This window comes from Micropterus dolomieu, linkage group LG06 (assembly GCF_021292245.1).
Source record: "Micropterus dolomieu isolate WLL.071019.BEF.003 ecotype Adirondacks linkage group LG06, ASM2129224v1, whole genome shotgun sequence".
Classification (NCBI taxonomy): domain Eukaryota; kingdom Metazoa; phylum Chordata; class Actinopteri; order Centrarchiformes; family Centrarchidae; genus Micropterus; species Micropterus dolomieu.
In genome coordinates, this window is record NC_060155.1 from 10,724,022 (window position 1) to 10,747,901 (window position 23,880).

At 39.4% G+C, this 23,880-nt stretch overlaps 3 protein-coding genes and 1 non-coding gene across 9 annotated transcripts in view; 2 read left to right on the top strand and 2 right to left on the bottom strand.

The window, feature by feature from the left end:
• Positions 1-15,175, bottom strand: part of myom1a (myomesin 1a (skelemin)) — a 24,646-nt gene extending 9,471 nt beyond the window's left edge. Inside the window, exons 1-19 of one of the 5 annotated variants that reach the window (XM_046050945.1) lie at positions 14,178-14,596; positions 12,817-12,969; positions 9,582-9,722; positions 9,216-9,402; positions 8,936-9,093; positions 8,575-8,667; positions 8,316-8,404; positions 8,009-8,053; positions 7,275-7,436; positions 6,948-7,109; positions 6,301-6,442; positions 5,738-5,937; positions 5,592-5,648; positions 5,110-5,234; positions 3,919-4,102; positions 3,506-3,680; positions 2,899-3,020; positions 1,704-1,900; positions 1,476-1,602 (exon numbers count right to left, since the gene is read on the bottom strand). In XM_046050945.1, the coding sequence (XP_045906901.1) occupies positions 1,476-1,602; positions 1,704-1,900; positions 2,899-3,020; positions 3,506-3,680; positions 3,919-4,102; positions 5,110-5,234; positions 5,592-5,648; positions 5,738-5,937; positions 6,301-6,442; positions 6,948-7,109; positions 7,275-7,436; positions 8,009-8,053; positions 8,316-8,404; positions 8,575-8,667; positions 8,936-9,093; positions 9,216-9,402; positions 9,582-9,722; positions 12,817-12,968 (2,518 nt within the window). In that variant the 5' untranslated portion in view covers position 12,969; positions 14,178-14,596. Of the gene's footprint in view, positions 1-1,475; positions 1,603-1,703; positions 1,901-2,898; positions 3,021-3,505; positions 3,681-3,918; positions 4,103-5,109; positions 5,235-5,591; positions 5,649-5,737; positions 5,938-6,300; positions 6,443-6,947; positions 7,110-7,274; positions 7,437-8,008; positions 8,054-8,315; positions 8,405-8,574; positions 8,668-8,935; positions 9,094-9,215; positions 9,403-9,581; positions 9,723-12,816; positions 12,970-14,177; positions 14,597-14,792; positions 14,885-15,089 lie in introns of those variants that run through there. The other 4 variants (XM_046050946.1, XM_046050948.1, XM_046050947.1 and 1 more) reach the window with 4 other exon arrangements.
• myl12.2 (myosin, light chain 12, genome duplicate 2) lies at positions 15,141-18,716 on the top strand. 2 transcript variants are annotated; one of them, XM_046050954.1, is made up of 4 exons: positions 15,141-15,287; positions 16,969-17,177; positions 17,412-17,573; positions 18,226-18,716. In XM_046050954.1, exons 2-4 carry the CDS (start codon positions 16,994-16,996, stop codon positions 18,396-18,398), a joined length of 519 nt encoding a protein of 172 aa, XP_045906910.1. In that variant the 5' UTR covers positions 15,141-15,287; positions 16,969-16,993; the 3' UTR covers positions 18,399-18,716. The 2 variants fall into 2 exon arrangements, with proteins under 2 accessions (XP_045906910.1, XP_045906909.1); XM_046050953.1 differs by having other exon boundaries at positions 15,160-15,263.
• A 95-nt stretch (positions 18,717-18,811) lies between these two features.
• bag1 (BCL2 associated athanogene 1) lies at positions 18,812-23,874 on the bottom strand. Its single transcript, XM_046050955.1, has 7 exons — positions 22,243-23,874; positions 20,939-21,067; positions 20,755-20,837; positions 20,564-20,677; positions 20,357-20,464; positions 20,191-20,253; positions 18,812-20,095 (listed from the first exon to the last, which is right to left on the bottom strand). The coding sequence occupies exons 1-7, from the start codon at positions 22,277-22,279 to the stop codon at positions 20,006-20,008; spliced, it is 624 nt and encodes a 207-aa protein (XP_045906911.1). The 5' UTR covers positions 22,280-23,874; the 3' UTR covers positions 18,812-20,005.
• trnar-ucu lies at positions 22,694-22,785 on the top strand. Its single transcript is given in 2 exon segments — positions 22,694-22,730; positions 22,750-22,785. It is a non-coding gene; the product is annotated as a tRNA-Arg (tRNA).
• Positions 23,875-23,880: the final 6 nt, after the last annotated feature.

Consider the following 23,880-nt stretch of genomic DNA (forward strand, 5'->3'; position numbering starts at 1 on the left):
ACCCTGGAGAGGATTGTGAAACAAAACCCATTCAAAAATGTGGGGGAGATTCACAAAGAGTGGACTGCAGCTGGAGTCAGTGCTTCAAGAACCACCACGCACAGACGTATGCAAGACATGGGTTTCAGCTGTCACATTCCTTGTTTCAAGCCACTCTTCAACAAGACACAGCTTCAGAAGCGTCTCGCCTGGGCTAAAGACAAAAAGGACTGGACTGCTGCTGAGTGGTCCAAAGTTATGTTCTCTGAAGAAAGTAAATTTTGCATTTCCTTTGGAAATCAAGGTCCCAGAGTCTGGTGGAAGAGAGGAGAGGCACAGAATCCACGTTGCTTGAAGTCCAGTGTAAAGTTTCCACAGTCAGTGATGGTTTGGGGTGCCATGTCATCTGCTGGTGTTGGTCCACTGTGTTTTCTGAGGTCCAAGGTCAACGCAGCTGTCTACCAGGAAGTTTTAGAGCACTTCATGCTTCCTGCTGCTGACCAACTTTATGGAGATGCAGATTTCATTTTCCAACAGGACTTGGCACCTGCACACAGTGCCAAAGCTACCAGTACCTGGTTTAAGAACCATGGTATCCCTGTTCTTAATTGGCCAGCAAACTCGCCTGACCTTAACCCTATAGAAAATCTATGGGGTATTCTGAAGAGGAAGATGCGATACGCCAGACCCAACAATGCAGAAAAGCTGAAGGCCACTATCAGAGCAACCTGGGCTCAACACCTGAGCAGTGCCACAGACTGGTCGACTCCATGCCACGCCGCATTGCTGCAGTAATTCAGGCAAAAGGAGCCTGAGTGCTGTACATGCTCATACTTTTCATGTTCATACTTTTCAGTTGGCCAACATTTCTAAAAATCCTTTTTTGTATTGGTCTGTATTGTAAGTAATATTCAAATTTTCGGAGATACTGAATTTGGGATTTTCATTAGTTGTCAGTTTTAATCATCACAATTAAATGAAATAAACATTTGAAATATGTCAGTTTGTGTGTAATGAATGAATATAATATCCAAGTTTCACTTTTTGAATGGCATTACTGAAAAAAATCAACTTTTTGATGATATTCTAATTATATGACCAGCACCTGTATATACCAAATGATTAATCGAGAAAATAATCGAATTAATATCTAAAGGAATTGAGTTTTAGTTTCCGATAAAAAGCCAATTCATGCGATCCATCAGAATATATTTAATACAATATACTTTAGAAATTTTAAGATTTTTCTACAGTCCGAGGGGAACCATCAATTTGCTTGTTTTGTCCGATCAACAGTCCAAACCCCAAAGGTGTTCAGTTTACTCTCACATAAGATTCACATCCTAACAATTTTTTGCTTCAAAAATGGCTTAAATTATTAACTGATCATCAATAGTTGCCAATTAACTTTCTGTCAATCGGCTAGTCAATGAATCATCTTATTGTCTCTACCAACCCAATTTATCCTGTTTTGGTAAGCATATTGTCTCTCATACCTGCCACAGTAATGGTCCACTCTTTGCACTCCAGAGCTGCACTGGGCAGAGAGCCTTTACTCACACCTGCCATGTTCATAGCGCGCACCTGGAACTGGTAGAAGACGTTCTCCTTCAGGTTCTCAGCCTAAAAGAAACAAATTCAGATGATGAGAACTGATTAAAATACTTGTTTTGTGCTGGATAAACTCATTTGCGCTTTAGAGGCCAAACTGCCTGCCAGCTCACTTTATAGGAGGTAGTAGTCAATGCCTGGTGGTTCATTTCATGCCATTTCCCAACAGTGTCTCCTTTCACGGTCCTGTAGTCCACAAAATATCCCCTGATATCAGCTCCTCCATTTTTAGCAGGCTCAGTCCAGCCCAGCACCATGTAGTCCTTTGCAGCTTCCAGCAGGGTCACACCAGTGGGCTTTCCAGGGATGGCTGCAAAGAGAGTAGATAAGCTTGTCAGCACAGAAACTGTGAAGAAGTGTATTAAAGAAGATCTTTTTCAAATATTCAGATCTATTTGTTTGTATTTCCTTTGATGAAAAATACTGTCCTATACATCATCTCATGCAGCTGGTATGATATAAGACAAATACAAGTGGTACAGTCGAACATGCTACATGATTTGGGCACACAAGCAACATTCAGTTTTTAGGGTCATTGTAATGAATAAAGTATTTACACTCTTTAAAAACTTTCACGCTACGAAAATCTCCACAATCCAGATGAGACTTATTAGGTTCATGCTCTTTAGAACACAATGTTTAAGCCTTTACCTTGGACATGCACCAAGAGGCACCCCTGAAGAATTATCAGATAGCAAAAGAGAGCTCGAGCAAAAACAAATTTATACAGAAGTCAATACCTGCACACAGTAAAAGCACTGTAAAACATGATTTAATTTGTTATTTAACCATGTCAGTCATATATGAAAGAATGGGAAACCTCAAAATGAACAGCGTTAGTGAAGAGTATGTCAGGGAAACACATGCAAATATATCAACCAGCAGTCATATATAAATGTGCATGTATGGGAATTTGGCTGCAAAAGAGGTGATATTTGGGCAGCCAACTATATGAGAACAACATCTTCGAGTATAAATATAAAGTAATTGAGAATAATGATAATTGATTCTTGGTTAGGAAAAGGAAAACAAGTGATGAAAGTTAACAAGGTTCATGGACAAAGATGAGTTAAGAGGCTCAGTGGCAAAGAGCAGAAGACTGCAGGCCATGCGTGTGAAAGCGTTGAACTATCTGAATTTAAAGCAGGGCTTTCTGGCGAAACAAAAATGTGCGCATACATTCTCAGCAATCATTCTCTGAATAAATAAATGTTTAACAATAGCTAAGAGGATGGAGCAGAAGGGGAGAATATGGCTTGAATGCTACAGGCAAAGTGAATAATGGAGATGAGTTGTTAAGATACTCACAGATGGCAGCCTGCACGACCACAGCATCAGAAATGGGGGAGCTCTGGCTGTATCCAGCAGCGTTGACTGCTTTGACCTTAAAAACGTAGTTTGTCCCGGTAGTCAGACCATGGCACACAAATCTGAAAACAGTACAGACAAAGGTGTAAGGAGTCTCACATTATCATTACACTTTCATCATTTCACGAGTAAGAAAATGTAAGAGCTTTAATATTAGCTATTTTAATACAAATGTAAAAATAAATGACAACCTTTTTGACTTGGATTGGACTGTAGGTTAGAAACAGATGTGCCCTTGCCATTTCCTCTGAAAGTCTATAGCCAAAGTAGCTAGGTTAGCCGATCAAACTTGGCTTTCAAATCGACTATGTAAATTTTAAAATATTTAAAAAAACACATTATTAACATAGTATATTTCAATAAAGCAACAACAAGAAAATGACATTTCCTGAAACCATGAGCAACTGTACAATCAATACATCTTTTAAAGCACTGAATCTAGTGTGTTTATTTAAAGCACCTTCGCTGTTTCTTTTATTATGATCAGTTGATTGACTGAAAGACTGAGTGAATTCATAAACCTGGAATTATCTTTAACTGTGCCTACCTGGTCTGCTTGACAGGTTTGTTGTTGCAAGGCATCCAGACATCGGTTCCCACGATGCTACATTTAATATAGTAGCCAACCAAGTGTGCAACATCCTTAGAGGCCCCCCAGGAGACCACCACTGAGGTGTCAGTGTTCCTGGTGGCCACGGCATTGCCCGGGGCTGAGGGCAGGTCTGTTAAGAAAGATGTTTGTAAGAAAAATAAGGAAGAAAGTAAGTCTAACTACAGCAAGCAAAGAGGCACCATAATGGACTGGGATCAGACTGAAAATAATACAGGAAGGACCAGCAGTCTCTAAACTAATGAAGGAATATGGCTGATATTGTGATATAGATTTATCAGACTCTCCAGCTCTATGCAGGATTGGCTTGGAACTGTAACACTTATACATAATATAAACGTAAGCCTCACCCAGTTTATCTCCCACCGTAATCTCTCCTGTGGATACAGAGGCCTCGCCCACACCGGCAGAGTTGCAGCAGCGCACGCGGAAGCTGTAGGATTTACCCTCTGCCAGGTCAAACAGGGCAAAGCGGGGAGACTTGACTGGCATACCCGTGTTCACCCTCTGCCAGGTGTCTGTTCCTGAAATACACTGTGGTCAACAGAGAGCCAGTGATGTGTTAGTAAGGCAGCAGATAACATGACAGTACTCAGTGAAATCTGACAAGTGGAATTTAAAACAACACACTGTGCAGTAGGCTATATAATAGAAAGTTAAGATATGATAGTCTTCACATATTAGTAGTAGTAGAATCAACCAATGACCTAGAAGAGACCATGAATTCTTCTTAAAGAATCGGTTCCCAAGCTATTTGGCTTAAAATGAGGTAATGTGCTTTTGCTAATATGAAACTTTGTAACTACTACTTTCATTATCATTTATTATATTTCTCCATTAATTGATTAATTGTTTGATTTATAATATCAGAAAAGGGAAATAAATAATAATCAAGTATTTGTATTTGTGAAGCTGGAATGAGTGAATTAACAATAACTTACAATTAAACATTTAATAGATCAATAAAACATTGCGTAACACTGTAATTTATTAAATAGTATAATATATAATAATATAACTGTTAACTAATATCTGTTGCATGAGTACTTTTACATTTGATACTTTACTTTTGTACTTTTTCCTTAAAAAAATTAAAGTGACTTTTACATGTAATGGAGTATTTGTACATTGTTGTATTGGGTCTTTTACTTGAGTAAAGGATATGAGTACTTCTTCCTTCACTGCAGTAAAGACAGTAAAAATCTGCTCACTAAATGTGTGTCTATTGTAGGCTCATTAATCAAGCATTAAACTATCTTATAGACCGGTGATTCCCAACCTGGGGGTCAGGACCCATCCTAAAAGGTAGTGAGATAAATTTAAGATGTCACAATATAATTAACAAGATCAGAAAGAAGAAATAACATATTATTACTAGTTGAACTTTTCACGTTTTCTTCTTCTTTCTTGTCAATTCAGGATTTAACCTCTTCAAGCCTCTAAAAAATCTTCAGAATTAAGAACCTGAGAAGGAAGAATCGCATCAACTAGTTGATTATTTACGTTTCAGCTCCACAAGACAGTTATCCATTTCTGCTCACCTTCTCAATGTAATACATGACTCCTTCGTGACCCCTCTGGACTGGAGGCTTCCAGGCAAGGACCACGTAGCTCTTGGTTGCCTCAGTAACCACAACATCAGTGGGTTCTCCAGGAACAACGCCCGCTGAGGAGACAAGAGGACGCTCACATTATGTGGAAGGAAGTCAGGTGACTTGAACAAATTTTCAATACTTTAAAGCTGTGGTGAGCTATTTATTTTAGAAGCATTTTTTGTTATATTTGTTCTCTTTTTTCTCTTTACTCCCTAACAGCAATCAATGAATAAAAAATGCTCTGACACAAAAATAATGTACAATATATAATAAATACAGCCAGGCTGGCCTACATGCCTGTCCACCTACCTATCAGGAAATAAATAATGTATTTAAAGAATCAGTAAACTAGACAAAAAATCTGACCAGATTGGTTAAGTTGGTATAAAATGCCATGTGACTATCAGCTGGGTCTGAAGCTGTCATACCAGTCGAATCCTCCTCTGTGAACTTGATCATCCCAGTCCAAGGAGCTGAGGGGCCAGCTGTTGGGAAAAAGAAAAGAAATACCTTTAAAAAGTGCAGTTGTTGGCTTTGTAGCAGTGTGTCAGCAGGACTCTAGTGTGTCTCTGACCTCGGAGGCGGGCTCTGTCGGAGGGATCCATGGCAACCACAGCCTCGGAGACACGGGACGGACGGCTGACTCCTGCCTTATTCAAGGCCCGCACCCTAAAGATGTATGAACGCCCCTCCACCAGTCCTGTGACGGGGAAGCGGGCATACTTCACTGGGGTGTAATTACACTGAGCCCAGTGGTGAGTGCCCACCTCGCACCTGCCAGGAAAACAAATCAAACTTGTGAACTCAAACTGCAATACTACCATCTTATATGTTGTTTTGAAGCATCATGCATAGCCCACACAGTAAGAATGATTGACAGATAGGAATGTAAGTTAGTGTTTTAGATAAGTGGAAGGTAACATTTATCTGTCAGGATGGCAGTTTTACAGAAATCTTGGAGGAATTAGGCTTAGTGCCATGTGCCTGCAGAATTAGTTATTTTACACAGAAACAGCATAAATAAGTCCACTTATACTGTATGTAGGATTTTATCATAGCCAAAGTAATAAGATGAAACTAATAATAATTCCTCTGGCAAACAATTTACGTAGTAAAAGACAGAGTGAGCTGACCAACCTGTCGATGTAGTATCCCAGGATGGAGCTGCTGCCCTCCACTGCTGGCTGCTTCCAGGTTACCACCACATAGTCTTTGTTGGCATCATGACAGCGCACATCCAGGGGTGCCACAGGAACCCCCTCCGCCTCCACTTCGGCATCTGGCATACCAAGACGCACACACACACACACATATACATGAAGGCCCACACACACATACACACACACACACATACACACACACACACACGCACACACACACACACACACACACACACACACACACTTGTGAGCAGTGCTGTTTCTAAATCAGGCTGATCTCCATTACATACTCAGTTTCCATTTTCTGACCTACTTAGGCCTTTACAGTACAGCATGTGTGGCAGCCCTGTAGCTAGCTAATTATTTATATCTCTGTAACATTAATGGTGATTCTGGGGATTCCCTCTTATGCAAAAACCTACGGATTTTCATGTCAGATCACACAGAAGCGGCAACTTCTCTGATATGCAGACAGATATAGAGGCAACATTCCACAGAGGAAACCAAACACCTCTGAGGGAGCGTTGTGTCACTTAAAGACACAGCAGAATTGAATGGTTCCCTACCACGTCTGTGTGTGTGGTGATCTGTGATATGTCGCTTTACTTGAAATATCCATCTTACCTCTGACAAACACATAGGCAGAGTAGGTGTCAAAGCCAGATTTGGTGTTGACGCGCAGGGTGTACATGCCCTCATCTTCCTTGTTGAGGTGGACAAGAGTGAGTGTGGCACGTTCCCCAGACCAGTGGGTGTGAACCCATTTAGAGGGCTTCAGAGGGACAGCTAATGGGAGAAGTCAAAAACAAAAGACATCTGATTGGATACATATTAATTAACAATTAAACTGAATCACACATGAATGTCAGGGTCAATAAATAGACTGATTGAATCCCAAAACAGAAAACAACCTGCCTTGACTCTGTATTTCGGTTGCATTTGTCAACTTACAGTTTCTGTACCACACGACTTCAGGCTGATATTTTTTCACAGTGGGATAAACGATGACAGTGCAGCCCACACTCACTGTCTCGCCTTCACTGCCAAAGGCCACTTCGAATTTGTCAAGGATGGTTGTTTCAAAGGTAACGCCATGCTCAGGGCAGAAACCGTCTGCAGAATTTAAAAGGTTAAAAAAATACTTTTAAAACATTAAACCTACATTAATTGACTTGGTTGAACTCTTCAGAGCAACAAGCTGCAAACACAACACTGACATATTCTGACATATGTATATATATATTATGGTGAACATGTTTTTTTTTTCTTTGTTTCTTTACACATCCACCTGATGAATGTGCATCCAGCATTAACTCTCCTTTTACCTTTTGGACTCACTTCACTTGCTACTCGCTAACTTTGTCTGTCTGACGTCTGATGATGAGCAAGTAGTATACAGCCATTACAGCCATGGCTAGTATTGGGGTTGATGAAAGAAAGAGCTGAAAGACCGTAAAATGCTCCAGGGAGGGAGAAAATTCTCTAAGTTTGTAACTATGTGCAATGACTTTCACGTTACACAGTCATTTCTTTCATTTATATAGAAATCTTGATTAGAGCAGCTTTACTTTTTACTTTTTATGTCTTATGTGACCGCACTTTTAATTACCCTTTGTATGTGAAATGTGAATTTTAATATACAAATCAAGCCTGGCCTTCCTTAAAAACTAAAAAATGTGACTCACGTGGTTTTGGATCAAGTGGACCTGCTTCCTCGCCCTCCTGGTACCCTGCGGAGAAGTACAGCGTTTAGCAGCCTTAGATGAATATCAATACCATCCCTGAAGCCATGACCAAAGGACTTTCCTGCAGCCCAACATGAGCTACAGTACAGACACAGTTGTTGGACCACAGTGTGTTTAGTGTTTGTTGTGTTGTGCTTACAGAGGTGTTAACCTAAACCTCCACCTCCACTTAAAACTTTGACCTCTAACCAAAAAAGCTGCTGCAGAGAAGGAGGTTAATAATAATCTGTGGGAAAAGGGTACCTACTTTTGACAACAACAGTGGCCACAGTGGAAGCTTCCCCCTTCACGTTGAGGGCAGAGGCGGTATACTGAGCAGTGTCGATGAAATCACAGCTGAAAATGAAACGTTTAGACATACTGAATTACCTGCACCTCATTTTGCATTTAGCACTCTGCAGAATATTTTTAACATAAAGCATACAGCTTGGGGTGGAATGTGTATTTTGGGAACATTTCATTTATTCCAATTGAGGCCAAGCAGAGTGAGATTAATGATTACCTACTTCTTGATCTCCAGGGAGTGCATGTTGTAATTGCTCTCGACTGTGTACTTCTCGGGGTGGGCCTTGGCATCAATGAGCACATTGTTTTTGTACCTTGAAGACAGCAGTAAAGACAGCAGATTTATTTTTACCGTCGTCTTCAGGGTCTGTACCTGCAGAGGAGGGCGTGTGTGTTCATGTTGCGCCCGTGGAAAATAGATTCGGCTGATGATGAGAGCTTTGGATGGAAACTTCTCTATGACACACAAACCCACGCACACACACACACACACACACACACGACTGATTGCTCTCATGATCAGCCTCTTTTCCTTGTGACTCAGAGAAAGGCGGGGACCGGAGAATATGGGGCATATCTTACCAGGCAACCCTGGGTTTAGGCCATCCAGCCACAGTGCAGTGCAGCTTGAGAGTCTTGCCCTCCCAGACAGTCTGTCCACGGGGCTTGACGATGAACTCTGGAGGGTGTGTCAAGCTGTCTGGGTTCATTTTCTTACGGAACTCTGCCCACTCGTCCATCTATAGCAAGAGAGCGAGGCCAGATTGTCACATAAACCACATGAGCGCTTGCAGGCGCCATCTGAGAGATATGATTACTTGAAAATGGACCACAGTCCACAAAGGAAATAAAAAGGGGTTACCGTCTTGCTCAGTTCCAGGCGTTCGGCGGATTCCCTAACATGCGTTGCTCTGGTTTTCTTCACCACTTTAACTTCCACAGCCTCCCTGGCCTCCCTGACAAACAGGTTCCTCATGGCCACATAGTTAATCCCCTCCTCCGTAACCTCTTCCTCCCGGGCCTCCATCAGCCCACGAACAGCATCATGACTGGTGATTATACAACAAACCACCAACATGTGAGAGCAGTTTGGCCTTATATACCTTATTTAGTGTCATTAACTGTAACAAAAATGTCCATCATCTATGTTCAGCATCAGTGGTATTGATTACTTATCAATACCACCAGGTAATATCATATATATATATTTAGCAGCAGTTTCACTCACTTGGCCCTGAATACGGGAATGACATAGCCGATAACTTCCTTGTCCGTGTCCATTGCCAGGTAGGTGCGTTTGGCTCTCTTGGGTAGCGGGCTCAGTTTAACCACCTCCTGCCCCTTCTCTGTCTTCACAGAGGTGTTCAGGCTTAGAGGTAAGAGACAACAATCACAATACTTGCACTACACACAACAAAATACATTATCAGTAGGTCTACATACGATGAAAAGGTCAAAGCCATCAATCAATCCTCCTATTAGTACCTCCTTTGATGTCCATTACAAACACATAAATTAGCCACACCGTGTGTGACATACAACAAAAATACACTATTTATTCCTGTTTAAGTAACATTAGCTGCAAACTACAATGCCCAGATGTTCTTTTTTGTGAACCTTTTTTTTAAAAAATAGATTTACACCTGCAGTAGGAATGAATAGGCTTGGGGCTAATATACTAAAAGTATTGTGGGATGGACTAACATATTTATGGTTTTGTTCATTTTGTGGTTTTGGTTGACACAAGGAAAAATCCTGCCAGTGTTGAATCTTGCAACGAACGCTAAAACTATTTTCATTGCTACAAACTGAATTATGATGGTAATTACTGATTACTATCTATTTAACTGGTTTAGTTCTAATTAAAAATGAACATTTTGATCAATTAGATATGTAAGAGGAGCATTACACACTTGCATGTAATTAACTAGTAGTAGATCAAGTGATTTAAATGTAACTTCTACAGTATGCAGCACATGTTCACAATGACAAACTCTGATATAAAAGATACCTAAAAGGAATGAAAAGCTAATAAATATGATGCTAAAAATACTAAACATGAATCATACTGCCTGTCTGCATTTCTAAAACTTTAAATAAATGTGCTAGTTCTAAACATACATATGATTTAGTCCAGTAACTTAGAAATGGAAGATGTATTTCTGTCCACCCTCTAGGACCCTGACCCGTATCACACTCTGACTCATTTACCTATCAGCCTCTGAGGCCTGCCTATTGTCAGCTGGGTCTATAAAAGCTGCCGGAACTGGTGGATATGCAGCAGGGTGGAAGGGTTTACTTTTAAGCCCTGCTTTCACTTGAAATATCTGCAAAGTCTGGCCCAGTCTGTCCATTTGGCCTAGAGGAATAGCGGCATAACATGGCTTTGATAAACTCTATTCCATACAGGCAAGGCGGGATCAAGTCGATGGAAGGGCCTGAACACACAGCAGAGACAGATGGAGAGAGTTTCAAAAGATTTCTGCAGAGTCAAGAGTTTGTTTTTTTTGCTGACTCAACAAGTGTGTTGAAAGGAAATCTTTGGTTAGGTGTAAAAGAAAGTCAAAGGTACAAAAAGTTTTACTGCTGCTGAAAGCATTTCACTCCAGTCTGAACTGCTGCAGTCTTAAATCTTAAGATTTAAATAATAAAAGCACCAATTAGAAACTTTTTAAGCAATTTCAGAAACAAGTAGGATTATTTACAAACTGGTTTCAAATCTTTAAGAATAACATGATTAATAATTTGGGCTAGTGAATGGGCACACCAGCACGCGAGTTTATAAATATTAAACGTCCTAGGAAGCCAGTGTACAACCATTCACAATTTCATGACTCCTATACAGTGTCTTTACAGTTGGCCTAACAGCAACGTCTCATGTCGTGCCTACAGGAATAGCTTGGCTGTCCATGAATACAGCTGGCAGCCCTTCATTACAGCTGAAATTCCTTCAATGACCCCGTTTAGAAACCTATCATGGTTCCAGCATGCACACTGAGCCCTACAGCCTGAAACACAACTCTGACCATACTACATGTTGAGAAGAGTTACTGACACAATGCATGTAATATATATACAGTATATACAACTCTAAGGTGTGCTGCTTGTAAACATGTTTTGACAGACATTGCCCCTTTCAGACAACACTCACACTAGACTCTGATCAAGCCTCCTTTGATTCGAACACAGAATTTAACACGTAAGTAAAATTAAATGAAAATCTGACCAAACATGAAGTGTTACCACTGTGCTCATGTATAATTACAAACACCTCTACAATTTCTAGTGACATCCTTGGTTTTGCAAATGTTTATTCCTGCAGCTGACCTGCGGTATAAAGTTCAGACAGGAGAGGGTTAGAGAATCTATCTCTCTCTGTAACAGTTACAGCTATTTTCATTATTAGTTAATCTGCTGATTAGTTTCTCCATTAATTGATTAACTTTCTCATATCAAATATCATATAGCAGTTAAAAAATTATATTTCATTTAATGTCAGAGAAAACAAAAAAGGCAACCCAAAAATGTTTGCTTGAAAAAGAATTCATTATCAATATTCTTCCTGATTAAAGTTGTTGAACAACTTTGTATTAAGGGACTTATAGTTTCAGCTCTTATAATTGTCTCTGTGTTACTGCATTCGCTGGGATTTACATTACTGTATTTTAATATGCTAATACTTAAAGATGCTAATTGGCTTTAGATGGTGCAAATTAAAGCTCTTTCTGTCAAATAAGCACATGAGCACAATACTTTCGCTACGTAGATCTAATAGTTACAAACACTACAACAGCCCAGAGCTGTTGACTCGACTTAAGAATTGGACTACACTCAGACATAAGTAATAAAAATTAGGATTTTTTGCTTTGACTTGATCTTGACCACTTTGAGATTTGACTTAAAATTTGATTCCCTAAATTGATTGACAAAAAACACTCGTCTCTAGTTTTGACCTGAAGAAAAATCTTTGAACAATAAAAAGTACCTAAGTGAATGTCTCACAGGTCTTGCATATCCTCACAGCTAGAATATTCAATAATCAGGAATTTGCATTGTAATGACTCGCTTTAAGCTTTGTGACACAAACACAATTAACATAGCTTAAATAAGCACTGGTCAAAATTCAGAGACCTGAGAGACTTGACTTTTAGTTTGTATATAAAGACTGAACTTGGCCCAAAAGACTTAAAAACAGGCTTTTCTGCAATTGCCTCAAGAAAACCGTGACATCACTACAAGATGAGCAGAGAGCCGGCACCACCTCACATCACACCGTGATGCATGTCTTTTCTCTCCGCACCAGAGCACCCAAAGCACAGGGTTGAATATTTGAGAGGTCTGCCTGAATGCATTCGCCACTTACGAGGTGATATACGGCAGGTTACATCAAGAGAACCTTGTTTTTTAATATAACAGTTTTCAAATATCAACCATCAGCATCTGCGTCTCTGCCATCCTCTTACCGACGGGTGGTGGTCTTGTAAGTCGAGAACGACTGCTTGCTAACAGACGACTTGCTGCTCAGGTGACAGCTGCTCTCATAGTGATGCTGCTGCTGCTCCTGCTGGCGATGATGCCGCTGCTGCTTCTGCATCACTTGTAATGATCCTGACATCCTGAGGGCCACTCCGCCAACTTATAATATCAGACTTCCCTTTTCAGTGTCATGTTGAATAAATACAAGTGTTACTTTACCAGCTCTGTCAATCAAATCTCATTGCTATTATTATATATTGATTTCTGAATTAGGGGTTAGATCAGAGGAGGAGAGATGGTGATTAGGTTGTAGGGATGGTGGTTGAGACAACCAGTAAATATTACAGTTGTAAAGATGACATTTTGTTTTGTGTGAGCAGCTAAAGCGTTAGCTCTGGTTAAGATCTACATCTACTGTGTTAAATGAAGAAGCAGCAGGAAATAAATAATCGTGGCAGCATAACAGATGAACATTGGTTTAGTTTCTTCAAAGAGAATATGAGAAATTAAATGACAATCCCCTCCACAGGTGGATTTATAAAAGTGATGAACTTCTTTTTATCGAATAATCTTTTTGTTTTTAAATAGAAAAAAATCCCCTTCACAATATCCTAAAGACAATGTTGACATATTCAAACTGCTTGTTTTGTTCGACCAAAAGTCCAAAGCCCAAAAGGTATTCAGTTGTCACAGAAAACAAGCAAATATTACCAGAGGAGCTGGAACAACTGAATTCACACCCTATTTGCTTCAAAAAATGAATCGTTTATGGAGACTGTTGCAAAATAATTTTCGATCAATCGACGAATCATTTCACCTCTTGTAGATATTACTCATGTTATACAGCCTGAAAACATGAGCAGCTCCCACTGGGCACAGGCCCATTATCATGTAACCACAGATCAATATGGTAATAATAAGATCTGCAGTTTATGACAATAGACTTAAAGTGTGTTTTCTGTTGGTTATGTCCTTGAGGGATACCTACAACAGGCAGTGTTATGTATGCCTCTTCATTTGTAAAGAGCAACTGTAAACTGGACTATAAGCCATGAGGGCACAGAGAGCATAAAGAGTGATAAAAACTTGTTGTTAAATGAATAGATTAGCTCTTATATTAGAAAGACATTTCACTTCAATGAGACATGCGATCTAATCTACAAGGACAAAATAGAAACACTTTAACATAACCATGTTAGTATAGAGGATAATAAAAAAGATTTTAATTACACATTACTAAACCAAAAAAAAAAAAGAAGCCATCAGGCCTTACTGGATTTTGACAGAAGATCAACTGACATAAACTATAATATTAGACTTGTTAGTAAAGACAATAGATGTCACTCACCACAACTAAGAATTCACCAATCCACAATAATTGAAAATAAAAGAAAGGGTGTGCTATTCCAAAAGTAGCTAAAGCAAGTCCAGATCCAGGCAAAGCAGCAGGGTGAGGGGCAGTGGACAGGACGGCAGTCCACAGAACAAAAATAATGCTGCCACTCGGCAGAATGCACAAGACACCGTCAGGACCTTTTAAGGCTGGGACAGCTTTAAATTTAGACCATGAGACCACGACAAGCACCAGGCGAGTTGAGGAGCCTCTGCTAGGCCTGGCCCCCCGCCGTGTACAGTAGCCTAACGTTACTTAAGGGGGAAATGTGGGACTTGAAGGTGTGTAATCGATGGTCTTGTTAGTTAGTAGAAGTTGACTGAAGAAGAGCAGCAGTACGTAAGAGGCTGCTATTAACGATATGACACAAATTGTTCCAAAGTATATACAAACTCCCATCGTTTAGACGACGGCAAAAGCCTGAACCAAAACCCTGCCGAACATTTTTAGCCTATCTTAACACGTGCATTCACCGGCGAACTCTAAGGGTAGGGCTGAACCAAAATATCACCTTAAAGCATTTTAAACGTCTCCATTTCGCTAAACCTACAGTTCAGTTTATCAACTTACGTGTTTGTGAACAATATGCAGTCATTCTGCTGTGCAAAGGGGCAAAGCATAGACTACTTGGTCTACACCACAATTAAATATTGAGACATAAATTGATCGCAACAGAATCCACTTTGGATCAAGGCTTTGGGCAATTTACACAGGTTTGTTAGTAACTGCTGCCACCTGGTGGTGGAGTGTGTGAACTACATAATTTGGCGTTTGGACAAATATGAATAAAAAACATCAAAATAACAGATTCATTTATGTGTGAGAGAATTTAAAACTCCTACACATCTTTGAAGTATCTCCACTTACCACGATTAAACCAACTCAACTGGTCAGATGTAAAATAAACACACTGGTCCATATGAAGACAACATGGAATCTTCCAGGCTGCTTCCTGCCCGGCTGTGATTGGTCAGTTTGGGAACGAGAAAATAAAACATTGATGGTTCCTCTTCATCAGCCTGTGGAATCAGCAGACATCTGGTAATAACGCTTGTATTGTCTAAGGTGGGTATTTAATTTGCTGTGTTGTTTTTATTGCCTCTAAATCTTGTGCACATAAAGGTAATGTTTTGTCCTGAGACCTGATATTGGTTAGCTCGCGCAAGCTAACCTGGTCAGTCAAGTTATTTATCCAATAGGTCAACATTGGACTAACGTTAGCTCATAAGTGAAACTACCTGGCATATGTGGAGGACGCTGGGCAGCCAAAATATGTAACAACCATGTGGTTACAACCCCAATATAGGTAGTGACTTTCTCAGAACCATAAATATTTCAGGGCCACTTACGTTTGTTCCATTTCTTGTTGTCAGCTAATGTGTGGCAGGCTAACGCTATCATCATTTTCTGTGCAAACCGAATGACAGTTAACAGTAAGCTGGAAAGTAAAACTAATTTAATCGAAATGTCAACAATGTGGTTCTCTTACCAAATTAAATTCACTCTCCTCGCAGTTATCAAAAAGTAAACAGCCAGATTTCCATATAAGTAAATTCAGAACAGCTTTATATTTTATACATTTGTCAAATAAAAGTCCAGTACAGAGGTTCATATCTTAAACTGGGGCCTGTTCCTCGTAGGTGGATACCTGAGTTGGCTTGATGGTTTTTATTGCTAATTGTAACCCCTGCTGTGATTTTCTTTCCCTATATTAAAAACTTTAAATTGCCTCCATTTGAAATGTTATATAAATAATAAATAAATCTTGCCCTGATTAAAGAAAACAGGTCACTATGTTCAAAAGCGCAGCCACATTCAAAATTAGAGTGATGATGATGATGAAAACTTTAAATAATAAATAGGCGAAACCCCCATATGTGAAATCATTTCAACTTTCAATTGACTGAAGATAAATTTAACCAGGAAAGATTAATTCTGATATTTTAATGGGGAGCACAAAACACACATGGTTGAAACAGTCAATCTGAGTGACTTTAAGAAATTATAGGTAAATCACAGTATATAAGTAAGATTAATAATGACTGACCTCAGTTTGCTACAAATTTGGTCATTTGTTTGTTTCTGTCTTCCATTCTCCTTGCGTTTCTATTTCAAAACAAAAGCTCACTGATACTAGGGCTGCAACTAACGACTCCTTTCATTGTCGTTTATTATGTTTATTATGTCTAAAAAATGACAAGGAATGGTGAAAAATGTCAGTGTTTCCCCAAAAACCAAGATGTCGTTCTCAAATGTCTTGTTTTGTCCACAACCGAAAGATATCCAGTTTAATGACATAAAGGAGTAAAGAAACGAGAAAATATTCGCATAAGAAGATGAAATCAGAGAATTTTGACTTTTTTTCTCTCCGAAACAAAAGAAATTCAAACTGATTAATAAAATATTTGGCAGTTATTTTAATAGTTGACAACGAATCGATTAATCGTTGCAGCTCTAACTGCACTTTAAGACAACTTCATCTAAGATTAACAAATGTTAGCTGGACAAGAATTAACAGGATTGTTTTGCTTACATAATCCCAGCCTGGATTAATGAAGCCATATTTGAACATGGTCAAAACGTTACTGTAATCAATCCACACAAATGTATAAGCCAGAAAAATAAAGAACAGACATCTGTAGCACTTAAACATTTATTATCAAGATAAATTTGACACTAGTGATATAGACTTTAGATCATATTGTCGAGCTGTAGTTGACAGCCTTCATATCATCTGGTTCTACAGGAGGGGGGACCTACCAAGTACCAACATGTCGAGCAAAAGGGCCAAGGGAAAGAACACCAAGAAGCGTCCCCAGCGCGCCACCTCCAATGTATTTGCTATGTTTGACCAGTCTCAAATCCAGGAGTTCAAGGAGGCCTTTAACATGATCGACCAAAACCGGGATGGTTTTATTGACAAAGAAGACCTTCATGACATGCTGGCCTCATTAGGTAAAACTTAACAGTTAGTTAAGACATAAAATATTACAAGTAAATGTCCTGTTCTCAAAACAGTACTAAATGCTGTTTGTTCAAGTAACAAATGAGTAGTAATTTAACAAAGATTAGAGATGAAACTAGGCAGAAACATATCAACACCCGTTTTTGTAAAGCCAACATGCTCTCAGCATGGGTAGTGGGTGAGCTTGAGTGTAATAAATCCTCATTACTGTGAACATTTCCCAGGAAAGAACCCCACTGATGAGTACCTGGAGGCAATGATGAATGAAGCGCCAGGCCCAATCAACTTTACCATGTTTCTGACCATGTTCGGGGAGAAACTGAACGGCACAGATCCCGAGGATGTGATCCGTAACGCTTTTGCCTGCTTTGACGAGGAGGGCACCGGTGAGTTCAAGCTTTCTATACATGTGTGAGCTTTGTATACTGTGATCTGTATCTCGCAGCGCCATTTCTCAATGTCTCCGGACCCAAAGCTGTCAGGGCATGTTTGTGTTTTATTAAAAGTGTACTGGAAAGATCTAATTGCAGCTTTAACTAATTTCCGTTTGTGAATTAAGGACTTAAAAATGTGAATGCATTCATTTGGTTGACTTTGAGCATTCAACCGTTTCAATTAATGCATACATTTTTTTAAGTCCTTCATTAATAGATCTTTCCAGTATGGTTTATGCTGAAATTTTCTTTAATTACGAGTGAATCATTTTCTTAAAAATATAAAATTGTGAAAGATTATAAAAAATGAATGTGTTGGGGGGTGTTTAGATGGGAAACATCCATTTAGTCACAAGGTGACGTCAAAGAAAGAAATTTAAGTTTTATGTCAATTACAGAGTCAGCAAACTGAAGTCTTTAATTGAATAATGACTTAAATGGTTGATCTGGTATTTAAATTGTTTGGCAATCCGTTTCCTGTTAATACACTAGTAATTTAAGTTAATTTGGTGTGCTTGTTTTATTGATAATAGCAGAAACCTGGTGTGCATGGGGGTCGTTTTCCTCCTTTTCAATTGGAAATAAAAAATGTCTTCTCCAACAGGTGTGATCCAGGAGGAGTACCTGCGGGAGCTGCTCACTACGATGGGCGACAGGTTTACAGATGAAGAAGTGGACGAGCTCTTCCGAGAGGCGCCCATCGACAAGAAAGGCAACTTCAACTATGTAGCATTCACGCGCATACTGAAGCACGGCGCAAAGGACAAAGATGATTAGAAACAGAAGCAGCTCTGGACAAGGCTTATTCTGTAAATCGTGTGTATATTTAATGGGTTTCCACTTAGTACAGCTATATACTGTTATTTGGCTCATGACAAGCTTCACTGTGGTATAGCTCACTGAAGGTCATTTGTTTAAGCTGCTTGTTGGACCATACCTCTGGACCCGCCTCCCCCCGCTCCAACAGCCTTTACTCTCAAAGCTCATTTGCACATCTGTGAAAACACCACTAAAGGGTCTGTATAAGCTAGTGAAGATGTATGAGAAAGACCTTCATGGATAAAGCCGGAAATAAACAAGGAGTATATTATTGTGGCTGGTTTGGTTTGACTAATTCATTTATATATATTTTTTTTAGGAAATTAAAGTTTTGAGATGAATTTGTGTTGAGATGAATCACCGATGCTCTATTCACTTTTCAATAAGATTTTATTTTAAAACAAACAAAAAGAACAGATATGTGCCAGTCTTAGTGATGTTTAAACAATACCAATTCAACAGTTCACACTAATGGATTTAACAAAAGGTGCTGGCTGGTGCTGACTCTCAATGTAGAATAATGCACACATACACTATATGGCCAAAATTATGCGTACAGCATTGTGTACTTCTTGAGCTATCTTTTATGGTGTGGACTAGGGTTGCAACTAACAATTATCATCTCAATTAATTTTATTAATCCTTTGGTGGATGAAATGTCAGACGATAGTGACCACCCAAAATTCAGTTTACTATTACATATGGTGAAGAAAAGCAGCAAGTGAGAATCTCTAGGATTTTTGTACAAGGCAAACCATTAAATGATTATCAAAATAGTTTCTGATTATTATCAACTAACGTATCCAGCAACTGTACATTATGCAACTGTATATTAAACAGTGGCAGAGGACCCTTTCCTGTTACGACAGTGAAGAAATGGTTTTCCCAATTTGGTGAGCCAGGTCCTCAACCCTATCCAATACTACAGAAATAAAGTGGCGCACTTGAGTATGAGCCTTATCGCCCAGCATCAGTGCCGGATGTTACTGATGAGCCCTGCAACCAGGTCCTAAAATCCAGCAAAAAGCCTTCTCAAAAGAGTGGATGCTGTTAGCAAAACATAGATTAGGGCTTATTAATGTTTGGGTGTCCACATACTTTTGGCCATGTGCGTACAAACTGAGATAAGGGGCACTCGACACTTGGCACATCACAATGAGAATGATTTCTGTTCTCTGTTATTGTACATTTTGATGAACTAGAGAATCTTAACAGCTTTCCGACATTGTAGATAATTTGATGGCCGTGGCAGTTCTATTCAGCACTAGTTTTAGATGCTATAAGGGGATCTATGTAATTTGTCACAATTTAAAGCACATCTGTTCCTTTTCTCAGAGTGACTGTGGTTCCAATATCTCAAGGAGAACGTATCCCAGATGTACCCAGCGTCAGCGCCAATAACCAGCCTCCTTCTGTTCACAGGGTTCTCTGTGACGAGTGCTCTCTCATACATATCACACCAACAATAAATAGACAAGGAGCTGCTCCACACTTGAAGCCGCCTGTACACTTTGCAGTTGCTCACAGAGCAATGTATATCACATGATATGGTAGACCTTTTAGCTCTAGTCCGCCAGAGCAAGATTTTTCGACTGGATCTTTGATAGGTGGTCTGATATACAAGCCTCCATCTTGTCACACTGGGCCAGGAAATCCTATTGACAGAGAATGATCATACTTAATATTATTAGTCAGCATTCTCAGTGATTTACAATGAAAACATTTTTGGTGATACTGAAAAAGGGTTTACCTGCACTGTCTTTACAAGTCCCTTTTTCTTCAGTTTGCAGTCATTGAAATTGTCTGGGAGAGACTGTTAAAAGAAGAGACAGTTTGGGGTTCGTTATATGTGAAATATGAAAAATAATTTAAAAACATGCACATGAGATTAAAACACTTGAACCAAAATAGATCACCAAAGCATCGATTTGCTCCAGGATCTTCATGAACTGTTCAGCTGCTATTTTCACTCTGTGGTCTAGTTTACCCAACGCCTCTGCCTGGAGGTCTTTGGCCAGGAACCCCTGTGGACAAAAATGCGTGATAATAAAATTTCAACACAAATATAGTGGAGAACAGAGCAGACCCAATTTGCATCTTAAAAACCATAACTGATTGCTTACATTCTTGAGTCCAGTCAACTCCCCGTCTACCTTCTCAAGCTTTTTAGCCGTCTGTTCCACAGATTTCTCGATGTCTTTCAGCTTCTTCAGTTCAGCCTCTTCCTCAGGACTGTTCTGTTTGTACATTATTGTCAGGGTTTAATTACATACACAGTCACCCCGTGAGAGACATCCCAATGTAAAGGCCTTACCCGCTTTCCAATCAACATGAGTTTGCAGCCTTCTTTTACTCCATAACTGGACAGACTCTCCTCCACATCCTTCAGAGATTTCCCTAAAATGCCAGGACGGATAGGGCAAGGTTAGAGCTGGATACAGATGATACAATATTCAAGCTTACCTTGCTGTGAAAGAAAAAACAGACCTACTGATTACCTTTGAAGATGAGTTTCTGTGAGGTTTGTGGAACTCCAGTAGCTTGATTGAGAGCATCTGACAGGTCTTTGACAGTGGGGCCCTTGCCATCACCCTGGCCAGTTAATGTGATGCTGTGTTTAGTAGATCCTGGAGCGGGAGAAAAAAAAGGTCAATATTAGCATAAACACTTTCCTGTGGGAATTACTTTCTAAACAGTGAGAGATGACTTTGTTTAACCTTTGAATGATGTGGATTACTTGGATATATAGATGACTATTGGTCATTTTTGAAGCAGCAGCTGGTAGCTCCTTCAAACTTTGCTACACTTTTGTTTTTTTATCTGTTTTTTTCCAGCTTTACTGCCTAAACATGTGCTACCTCTGACATAAGTACAGTCAATGGAAGATGAAGACGGGGTTTTTTGGATTAAAGAGCGGCAAACCACGATCCACCTGGACCAAACAAACGGCCCAGGCGCCGCGGACCACGGTGATCGTTCAGAGGAGAGAAAGAGAGCCAGGAGAGGAGCCATGCTGGTCCAGCTTGGACTTAATTCTCCTGCTAAAGATCCGGTCTTGACAAAATGGGACATGTTGTGAGCTGTGAGCGCAAAACTTCGGCAAGATGAGAGGAAGAGGACTGTGTTTTACATCGATTATGCTTGGTGCACAAACGCAGTCAAGATGGACTCTGTTTTCCAAATGTCAGACTGTTTATTGTGAAGATGAAACTTTCATGTTATCTTCTGGTTTCTGCTGTTTACCCCAGATGCAAATTCAAAAATGAATGTTCTGGGTGTATACGTGTCTGTATATATGTATTTGTTTTTTAAAAATTGTATATGTTACCAAATTTTCATACAGGCCTACACATATGTTGTATGTGTAGCATGAAGGAACTACAGATTTAATTTCGTTGTGCAGCCTTGAGCTGTATAATGACAAATAAACAACCTTGTAACCTTCAATTTAAAGCAAACGTGAGCCAATTAAACTACACATTTTCTTGATAAATATGCCGCTGTGAAATAACTATTCAGTCAGATTTACAAAAAAAAACAATTAATAAGTGAAATCTGACTGTAATATTCATTCGAGGGCAATCATTTATTCAGGATTTTAAAGAGACATAAAAATATACTCAACAGAACTAAGAGCTAGCTACAAACTGGGTAAGTCGGAAATGTTTGGTAAGAGCTGGCTATGCTTAGCTACATTCACTAACATTTCCTATATCACCTCCAATGCGATGGTCGATGGTTTGTAAACTTACATATTTGTTATCTGGTAATAATCGTGTAAGAGCATGCAAAATCGTATTACCGTATGCAACTGTCACTGTAATCGGTTGCTCTGACATTTTGTTTTTTAGCGTCCTTTAATCACAACATGAACCACACAGCTAACTGTAGCTGATTGCTAACTACTTCCGGGGAAAACAGGAAACAGTTTTCTAGCATTGATATTTTGAACTTTATTTATTTATTATTTGTTAACGCAACAGTACATACAAACAAACTAAGCACACACATAAACGGATCATACCATCGACATAACATGAGTATGAGTACAAGTACTGAAACATAACCTAAGTGCATATTTATCGTATTAAAAAAACAGCGTGAGTTTTTTCCTTTTTCTTGTTTTTAACACCTAACTCCTCATATAGGTTTCCTATCCGCATACGTGTCTCAAGTTTATTTTAGAATCAGACCGTGTTAATATGAAAATAAGAAGTTCCTGTTTGTGTAACATACCTTTTTAGCATGTACCTGGCTCTGTGGCGCAATGGATAGCGCATTGGACTTCTAGTTAAACACATGAGAAGTGATTCAAAGGTTGTGGGTTCGAGTCCCACCAGAGTCGGACTTTTAAAAGAATCTCCGATTGAAAGTGGTTCTTGTGACTATTGCAAATCAGTAATACATTAGTCAGTCGACAATATAATACACAATCAGCAACAATGTGTTCACTGAGGACACTTTAGGCTTCAGCCATTATTCTGACAATTTAGAGTTTTAGTAATCCAGGGGGAATTTACACTGTACAGCTGGCAGATTTCTAGTACATTTTAGTCAATACATTTATAGGCTATTTGAGTACTTTTGGCCAACAAAGAAAATAAATCAATATTTTCTCACCAGATCTATTGGCAGTAAGGAAACATTTAGGCATTTTTAGGTGAAGTATTACTGAGCTTTTAAATAGTGGTAGGGGTTGTTTTTGATCTAGGTTTAGTGTGTTAGCATGGTAACATTTGCTAATTAGCACTAAACACAAAGTACGCACATAAGCTTAGGCTGTACAATACCAGAAAGAGTAAGAGAGAGTTGTGTGTCAAATACCGTGATACATACGGGAAATAGGGAGACTAGTGACCCCGGGAGAAAACCAGTAGAGAGGGCAATGAAAAACGTGAGTCTCCCGGTAACTTCAATGTCAGTACAAAGTTTCTTGGCAATCCAACCAATTGTTGTTGATATATTTCATTCTGCACCAAAGTGATGCACCCACTAGCAACTATAGACCAGCATTGTCACCCCTAACACCATGCTGCTGCAAGCAGTGCTGAAAACATGGCTGAAGTATACACAGTAGTTATGCAGCATATACACAGTAGTTATGCAGCATATACACAGTAGTTATGCAGCATGTTGCCTTATATGGACGTTTTTGTTCGCTTCAGTTAGAATGTTCCAAGTTTAGAATGTTAATTGTGATGTCACAAAAAGAATTCCATGACATCACATGACAGAGAACTCTCCTGTCTGGTGGCATCATTTAAAACAAACCTGCTTAAATGAAAACATCAGTTCAAACTCACCTACACAAGCAGAGAAAGAGCAAGCAAAGATGAAGGAAAGGCAAAACAGTTCCTTCCTTACTGAAATGGCGCTTCTGAAAAGCAAAATGACGCTGACCCCAGAGGAGAGAAAGGAGGAGGTCAGAAGACAGATGTAC